This window comes from Carassius carassius, chromosome 19, assembly GCF_963082965.1.
Source record: "Carassius carassius chromosome 19, fCarCar2.1, whole genome shotgun sequence".
NCBI classification, from domain to species: domain Eukaryota; kingdom Metazoa; phylum Chordata; class Actinopteri; order Cypriniformes; family Cyprinidae; genus Carassius; species Carassius carassius.
The window spans coordinates 31,829,183-31,838,914 of record NC_081773.1 but is presented as its reverse complement, the minus strand read 5'-3'; the positions used below and the strand labels follow the sequence as shown (position 1 = coordinate 31,838,914).

Sequence of the window (9,732 nt, the reverse complement as noted above, 5' to 3'; positions counted from 1 at the left end):
TTTAGACATTTCGAAGGTTTCAGACGAGCAGCATGGCATTTGTTGGAAAGCAGCACTGAATAGAAGGTTCTGGTTTAGACCCTGAGAGAAAGAAACCAGAGCTGAGCTCAAGAGGATTAACACACATAGACAGTCAGGAACTAATCAATTGTGACATAATAGACCTGTACATAAACATAGTGAAAGAACATCACTGATGGATGAAGAGAGCAGGGACAGAGGGTCACTGGATAATGGACTGAAATAACTGGACTTCAGGCTTGTTTCTAATGTAAAAAGAGCTGCCAACATTTACAGAAAGGAAAAACACAACACTGGTGTTCAAGACTCCCACAGCCTTCAGACTATCACACTGAAAACACTGCCTTGGAAAGCTTTGAAACCTTTGTGAATCATTTATTTTCAAACTAGTGATGGGGCTTTAGAAGCACTGCTTCGTGTAGCATTTAATATATTATACTTAAGTTTGTAAAAGCAGTTTTTATGCACGCTTTGGCCTGAGTCTTAGTTTGCATTTACACAGTGTCCGACAAGCAATGGAGCTCTCACGTAGTGAAAAATACATCTGAACTGATCATCTCTTCCTCTACTAGTTATAGCATGAAATAAAAATAAATGAACACCAGAAGTATGTTGTTTCAACTATGGAAATAAGTCAATACAAACCATTTTTCAAGTTTAAGTCCACCCTCCAGTCTGGTTTCAGTGGTTTGTCGACAAAATGTCAGATTCAGCAATGATTGGTCAGATCGCCTGTCAATCAAACCCTGTGAAAGATCAATTGATTCAAAGCTTTGAAAACGTTAGTTGCTCATGTCACTTTTCCGAACTAGTAATATGGAGTACATCAGACAAGATTTCATGTTTATTTTTATGTTATGTTATGTCATAACAGTTTTGAAATTTCTGTTTTGAACATTTGTAAACATATTTATTGTCATTTGTATAATAAGGTTTGGGCTTATTATTACCAGTTATCACCAGCGGACACTTATCAACAATGAATCATTATGTCAAGCATTTGGTTCAAATGATTCAAAGCTTCGAGAAGATTTGTTTCTCTAATCACTACTTGAATCTTGACAAGCAAGTTAAATCAAACTTACCTGAATAATAACATCCAATGTAGTGTCTCACTCAGAGAAGTTAATATTTCAATAATTTCACATGTTCGTGTTTTATAATGGGTTAACAGTCAAACTACATGCAAGTATTTCATATACTTTTGAAATGATGTTGATTGCTTTTATACTGTTCAACAGAACAATTTTCTTTCTTTCTCACAGATGTGAGGTTCATCACTGCAGATGTTTTCCATAAACACAGGACTACAGATGAAGGAGTAGAGGGATTACTTTATTATTTAAAAGTATGTACAGGTTCTATCCAGGAAATAATGGAACATATGACTATATGTACAATTCACTTTTTTACATTATGTCTTTACAAGAAGTTGTCTTTAAAAAAACAATGCCTTTCTAAAACATGGGGAAACACGCACACACACACACACACATACAAATGAAGCGTTGCAATACACACATAAATAAATATCAACATCAACATTCACTGACTGCCACAAACAAATATCTCTACAGCCAAGAACATAAACAGTTTACAGTTCACTTCATCATAAAACACGCGTATGTAGTCATTAATAAACAAAACACTCTGTTAATCTTTAATGTAATATTGCTAACATATTAATAAGATGCAACAATTGGATGGATCGTTTATGACCAATCAAAGGAAGAGTTCAACCAAAAATGAAATTATTTAATCATGTTGTTTTGAGTTCTTTTCCATTTAGCATTTCCCAAAAGCATCATAAGACTTAGTAGATCGTCAAAAAACATTGGCACAAATGATCTCTGCAATCTCGTTTGGCTTATGATGCTTTTGGGAAATGCTAAATGGAAAAGAGCCGCATTAAGATTCTTCACAAATAAACAGCACATGATTTTGCAATGACATGAAAGCGAGCAAATAATGACTGAATAAGTGAAGGTTTGACATGCATCATCGGATCACCTTTGCTCTGTTAATGCTGAATGTTCTTTGATTTCAAACTGATCCACTGTAGTTTCTCCACAATCTCCCATTCTTCCATTAAAATGTAACTAGATTTCATATACGGTTGAGGTCAACAGTTTACACCCCCTTTCAGAATCTGCAAAATGTTAGATATTTTACCAAAATAAGAGGGATCATACAAAATGCATGTTATTGTTTATTTAGTACTGCCTTGAATACGATAGCTCACATAAAAGATGTTTACATATAGTCCACTAAAGAGAAAAAAAAGACCCGTTCAAAAGTTTTCATCCCCTTAATACTGTGTTGTTAGCTGAATGATCCACAGCTGTGTGTTTGTGGTTTAGTGATAGTTGTTCATGAGTCCCTTGTTTAATCTGAACCGTTAAACTGCCTGCTGTTCTTTAGAAAAATCCTATGAACCCTTTCCATCAATGACTGTATAATTTTAAGAGGAAAAACCATGCATTAAGAGCTGGGGGGGTGAAAACTTTTTGAATTTAAAGGTCGAGTTCAACTATTATTTTCTCTGGAGGACTACATGTAAACATCTTTTATGTGAAATATCTTATTCAGGGCAGTAATAAAAAAACAATAACATGCATTTTGTATGATCCCTCTTATTTTGGTAAAGCAATTAACATTTTGCAGATTCTGAAAGTGGGGTGTAAACTTTTGACTGTAGTATGACTAAATTGCCAAGATTTACCTCAGCCGTAGACATTAACTTTCTGAAATGGTGTAAATTCACACATAAAACACTGCTGTTGCTCGAGAGTTCCAGGTTGTTGCAATGAAACTCGGAGAGTGTGAGTAGAGAACGAGGGTGAGGCGTTGAATATCTGTGGTTTCGTGTCTGACGAAAGCTGCGATTAGCTGCACGCTGTGTTGTGTCTTCTGATCATTTCAGTGTTTCTCAGCTGAAGACTTCTGATGCTGCTGCTGATGATGATGAGGATGAAGATGAGCTTCTGTTAAGAGCAAAAACTAATGTAAACATCACTGTGGAGAATCCATACGAAACGTGTTATTTTATTGAGAAATAAAGCAGCATAGAGCGCCCTCTCTCGGCTGTAGACGGTAATGTTTTCTCTTGGTTCATTTCTCTTGGTTCATGTCAAATTAATTTTGATAAATAAGTCGCAACTGACTATAAGTCACAGGACCAGCCAAACTATGAAAAAAAGTGTGACTTATAGTCTGGAAAATACAGTAATTAAAATAGGTGGTTTGGTTTAAAATGTTGAAAATTTTATAAAGACACAATTATAAAAAAAAATTATAACAATGGAACAGAAAAAACATTTTGCCAAAGCAATTTTTTTAATTATTTTCTTAGTGTGAAGGAAATTGTAATGGTTAGAATGGGTTTTAAAGGTTCTTCATAGAACCAAACACCAATAAAGAAGCTTTATTTTTAAGAGCATAAGACGATAAAACGATAAAACGACTGGTCTTTTCTGATTTTCTGGTCAAAAATAACCAGTTCAACAGGAGAAAAACTATGTTCCACTCATGGTTTCACGTCATCACTTTAAAGGGATACTCGACCCCAAAATGCCAATGTTGTCATTAATCACTTACCCCCATGTGGTTTCAAACCCATAAAAACTTTGTTCGTCTTCGGAACACAATTTGAGATATTTTGGATGAAAACCGGGAGGCTTGTGACTGTCCCATTAACTGCCAAGTAAAATACAGTGTCAAAGTCCAGAAAAGTATGAAAAGCATCATCAGAATAGTCCATCTGTCATCAGTGGTTCAACCGTAACGTTATGAAGAGACAACAATACTTTTTGTACACGGATAAAACAAAAATAATGACTTTATTCAACAATTAATCTCCTCTTTGTCTCTCCACATCACTGTAGCACCAATTTGGAGAATATCCACTGAACGCAAACTGCGTACGCTATACTGTTTCAGCTGCGACACAATACATGTGTTAACGCTTTGATTTAAATGAAAACAGCGTATCCTTGTGGCACGGCTAACACAGAAGAGACAAAATGGCACTACGGTGATGCAGAGAGATGCAGAGGAGACAAATGGTTGAATAAAGTCTTTATTTTTGTTTTCTTCGTGTACAAAAAGTATTGTCATCGCTTCATAATGTTATGGGTGAATCACTGATGGCAGATGGATATTCTGACAATGCTTTCCTGGACCTTGACAGTGTTAATTACTATGGGACAGTCTCAAGCCTCCTGGCTTTCATCCAAAATATCTTTAATAATGTTCAGAAGACGAACAAAGCTTTCACGCGTTTGGAAGACATGGGGGTAAATGATTAATGACAACATTTTCATTTTGGGATGGAGTATCCCTTTAATCTCCAGAATCGTGTTTGCTTACTTTGCTGGAGCGGCGTCTGGAAGATCTTCTTTGTCACAGGTCCTTCTCCCGCCGAGGTTATCACCTGAACCTCTAATCTGTAGAAAGTGGCCGGCCGGAGGTTGTGCACCACCAGAAGGTTACGATCCTGGAAAACAAAGCACAATACACACAGCTTTTAGACCGAATCGTCATCAGATCCTTCATAATACAGCCACTTTTCATGCAACTGAAATGATTTATATATGAAATGACTATGTTGTAATTTCTGTATAATCCACTGGATTTTCTCCTTTGAGATCATTCAGATCAGATTATTCCTGATTATGCTTTTCCAAGATGTTTTGGCATGAAGCATCGTCCAGCGCCTTGGTGTTTGTCATGAGCTCATTGGAAATCCTTCAGATTTACTCGTTATGAAGAATGAAATCATCCATAAACATCACATATTCCACATCATTCACACACGAGTCCAATCTGATAATGATGGCGTGCCTCGAACCGGCCTTCAGAAAAGATCTGAGGAATCATGCGGATGAGAACTGGATGCGATTGGATTTGATGTATTTCAATCTGATTGAGTCGATTAAAGCTGAACTGTTTGTTCTTGCAGGAGAGCAGCCAGTGTTATTGATGGAGACGGCGCTGATGTCAGATGAAGAACGAGCTCAAAACGCCTCTCAATCACTCAGAACATACTAATAACTACCATATGAACACTAATAAATCATTTACTTCAACATAAACCTTCCCATTAGGATCGGCTGATGTAGCTGGAAATGATATCTCAATATTTTTCAGCTATATATCTACTGTAATATTTAAAGCTTAAATATGAAATGCTTTTAAATTATATTAACTGTATTATATATTAAATGTTATGTTCTTATTGTTTCATATATAATATAATTTATATACATATTCATTCCATTTAAATATTAATAATTGTAACAATATAAATAATTATTATTACATATTAACGTCAATTATATTAGAAATTAATGTATAATATAATATATTAATTAATAAATATATAAATAATATGAATTATATAAAATTATATATGTATTAAGTGATAATAAAATGTATTGTTTTTAATTTATTTAATATACTATATATATTCAGATTATCGAGAAATTCCATTTAAATATTGTATTGATATCACTGTAATACCATGTAAATTACTGTATATATATAAATAAACAAATATTATACTATATTAATGAATACATATTTATAAATAATTCTATATAAATTATATGTTTCTATGTCGTATTTTAATTTATGTAGTATATAGATTTTTATTGTAATTTTATATATGAATTAATATAAATAATTACATATAATATTTATATGTATACTTATTTATTATATAGTAGTTACATATATATATATACATAAATAAAATATTATTTTATATTTCTGTATATATATATATATATATATATATATATATATATTTATATATATATATATATATATATATATACAGAAATAAAAAAAATATATTTTATTTATGCATTTTATCATAACTTAATATCATATTAAGTTATATTTTTATTGGCAACCAAACCATACTAATACATTGTGAAGATTTGATATCTCACTCAGCATGACTTCATCCAGAAAGCATGCAGATGCAGTCTGAGGTCTGCTCAGCACAAGTGACTGAAGGAGCAGCCTCTGTGCCTCATGCAGCGCTCCATTCATCAGCCAGCGCTGGCGTTATGCACACAAGATGATTGTGTATCATATTTTACACTCTTGGACTCGAATATGAAACCGATTTTCCATGAGAGGTGCTCCGGTGAGAAAGCGTGGCCAAGAGCACGTAATGTAAGTGTAATTTATGCAGCTTTCATGAGAGAACAGCGTGTGTGGAGACGACTCACAGGTGGCAGGATCTGAGACTGGGAGATGATGCTGTTGGGAAGGCTGTTGGGGCGGCTCGCGCTGGAAACCTCCGCCCATGTGACCTGGAAGCCCGTGACGGGGCGAAGCGGCTGCGCTCGCGACACGCTCCAGAGGAAACGAGCCGTCACGTTACCGTCACCGAAGCTGAAGGACGCCGTCAGATTCTCAGGCTTCACTAAAACCTTCGGCGGCGCTGAGAGAAAAACATCAGATATATATCAGCAGAGCACACAAACCACACACTAAACACTTCAGGATCCCATCAGACTGAAGGAATGAGGTGTCAGACTCACAATGTAGTAATTTTAATAAATATACTGCATAATGACAAAAATATATAAATATTATGAAAAATACGGGAACTAATCACTGAATTCAATTTACTGAGGCTTTCATTTTAAGCGCTTAGTACCAGGATTGTTACTGTTAACTGAGACTAAACACATTTTGAAAACTTTTGCAGTGCTTGAAATAAAATATAAAGAGCTTATTTTGTTTCAGTCAGCTGCCATAGCAACATTTCTCAATTTCATTTGATTTAAGTCGATTGTACTTAAAACAACTAGATTAAAGTTTAAATAAAAATGAATAAAATAGGTATATTAACAAACAAACAAACAAAAACCAAACAAAGGTGAAAACATGCAACAAAATTAATTAAAAAAAAAAAATTAAAAGGGAAATTCAACCGAATAATACGTTTTTTTAAAAAAGGAGAAAAATAAATAAATAATAAGATTTTGAAAAGTAAAAACAAAAACTATAAACTAATGGAAATTATCAAATTAATTTACATTTTTATATAATATATAATAGCAAAAAATTATTATTATTATAAATTATAAATGTTATCTAAAAATAAATGTTAACAGAAATAAAATAATTTTAAAAAACTTCAGTTATAGTTTCAGTATATATTTCAGTTAGAAGCTGAGGCAACTTTTTTAAGTTTAGTTGAAATACTAAAACTACTAAATCTAAAACTGAGATAAAAATAAATACAAAACATTAAAAAAAAACTAAAAATGACAAAAACACCACACAATTAATAATAACACAATGCAATAAACTATTAGACATTTAAAAAAATATATTAAATCACTAATTAAAATAAAATGAAATAATTTATAAAATACAAAACATAATTTTGGATGTACAGCAATAAAGTGCATTATAATACAGTAACAAACAAACAAAAAAAAAAGTATTTATGATCCAGATTTTCCATCACTTGAATCCCTCAAATGTCATATTCCAAGCTAAATGTATGAGCTGTATGAAGCCAGATCCTAATGAGTGACGAGTGTGTCTGTGCTCACGTGTGTCTCCGGGACAGGCGATGGGTTTGGTGCTCTTGCTCTGGAGAGTCGCACAGGATGGGGTCAGGAAGCTGACGCTCTGGTCTTTAGAGCGTCGTTTAGCGCTGAGCGTGTGAACGGTGACCCTGTACTTACAGGAGAACAGCAGACCGGGGAGATTGATGAAGTTCTCCTGCAAAAGAAAAAACACGTTCATCAGAGTGACCTGTGGAAGAAGACTACTACAACTGTCCATCTTATGAAGAAAACAGTGTTTGTTCATGCAAACATCTCATGTATGATACTAACGTGTTCCAGTTAGCAACCACCGCAAAACACAGAAACGTCTAATAATATGGAAGGTGGATAGGGCCAAAAGTCTTTATATAAAATGTGTGAAATTTGACTGTATTTGTGTACATTAATGTGAAAACATACACAGCAGCCAATCAAAACTCTGGATTTTAGACCATGATTGCATAAGTGACATGATGTGCACACTGGTATGATCGTATGCAAACATCAGATCTTATATGAAGGATGATGCATCGGTACATTGTGTGTGATGTCAGTCTTGTGTCATCATTTGTCATGTTCTTTTTAGAGGTTTAGCTTAAACACTCAACACTCATCCCTGACATTTAACAAGCAAACAATGACCCCACTATCTCTGGAGAAGGTAAAAATGTAGTTTTTCAGTCATGGATCAGAAAGCGGATGCGTGTTTCCTAGCAGCTAGCAGCTAGCGCTCCGCTGGGGCCGCTCTGGGGGCTTGATGAATTCACTCCCGCTTCCTGGAAATGTGATTTTAATGCCTGTGTTTTCTTAGGCACTGGAGCACATTCTGAGCACATCATCTGAAACAACACACGCTAATCAGCTGCAGTAATGAAGAGAAATGAACACTAGCACACAAACCTGAGTCAGAGATTTCTGCGGCGCTCCGCTTCGGTTGTGACTGCAGTACTCCGGCATCCACTGAACGTGATAGCGGTTCACAGCAGCATCTGCACAACAAACAGCAACACTACTTTAACATCTTCTACTGTACAACAACTATTTTACAGTAGATTACTTTCAACTTGTAAACATTACTGATCCCAAATTACAAGACATTGTAGTCAGTAGTAACATAATCAGACTACTTTTTGATTACCTTTAGATTACTTTTGATGTAACTAATTTTTCACATTGTTTTAAATTTTGTATCATATTGATATATATGTATATATATATGAGAATTAGTGTTATTTTTCTAAATTAGACTAGAAATTATAATAAACTAAATTATAAATAATAATAATAAATTATCTATAAATAATAAATAAAATGTAGTTTTTAGATATTGTTATCATCCTGCACCTCGTTTTATCAATGAGTCATTTCCTAAATTAGACTAAATAGAAAAAAAATATAAAAAAATTTCATTAAATTATTTTAAATTAATTGCTTGTACTACAAAAAGTTCAAGATGCTTGTCTATTTGTCATCCTGCATCTTACTTTTTTGTCAACTAGTCATTTTTCTAAATTAGAATATATGGAAATGTGCATGAATAAAGTGCATTCAAATCATTTCAAGATTCGAGCTGCATGAAGAGCAATTTTAATTTCTGTCTGAATTATTCCTCTCGCTCTATCCAGTGTTTATTATCATGAAGTACCTGTGCGTCTCCTGGAAAAAGGCATTAAAGTGAAGAGTTTCCTCCTGCGCTGAGATTACAGAACAGTAGAGGCTCTCTGCGCTAATCAGCAGTGTTTATGCAACGCCTCCCGTTTATTATTCATCAAACTGAGCCGTTTGGATGTCAAACGATACATTTCAGATTAATAATAGAGTATGTTCCGGCCCTTCAGAGGGACTCGACTGCGGTCGGCCAGATAAAAGAGCCTTTGGAGGAGAAGACCTGAAACATTTCTGGAAGCAGAAACAAGGAATCGCTGCTGGAGATGAAGAAAAACTACAGAGTAAAATAAACAAGAAAGCTGAAAAATGCTCCTGCGCATGCTGTGTTCAGAGGAAACATCCACTGAATTACTGAACATTTTCTAGTTGTGATACAAAACTAAAGACTATTTTGTTAACCTGCATCTTAACATTTTATCTAGTAATTTTCTAGACTAAATTAAAAGTTTCATTATACCTACAAAAT

General features: G+C 34.2%; 1 protein-coding gene across 2 annotated transcripts in view; it reads right to left on the bottom strand.

Moving 5' to 3' along the window:
• Window positions 1-1,335: 1,335 nt before the first annotated feature.
• The window catches only part of LOC132095585 (anosmin-1), a 58,916-nt gene continuing 50,519 nt past the window's right edge, over window positions 1,336-9,732 (bottom strand). Inside the window, exons 10-14 of one of the 2 annotated variants that reach the window (XM_059500716.1) lie at window positions 8,499-8,587; window positions 7,602-7,773; window positions 6,261-6,475; window positions 4,390-4,516; window positions 1,336-3,002 (exon numbers count right to left, since the gene is read on the bottom strand). In XM_059500716.1, the coding sequence (XP_059356699.1) occupies window positions 2,941-3,002; window positions 4,390-4,516; window positions 6,261-6,475; window positions 7,602-7,773; window positions 8,499-8,587 (665 nt within the window). In that variant the 3' untranslated portion in view covers window positions 1,336-2,940. Of the gene's footprint in view, window positions 3,006-4,389; window positions 4,517-6,260; window positions 6,476-7,601; window positions 7,774-8,498; window positions 8,588-9,732 lie in introns of both variants that reach the window. The other variant, XM_059500715.1, reaches the window with a different exon arrangement.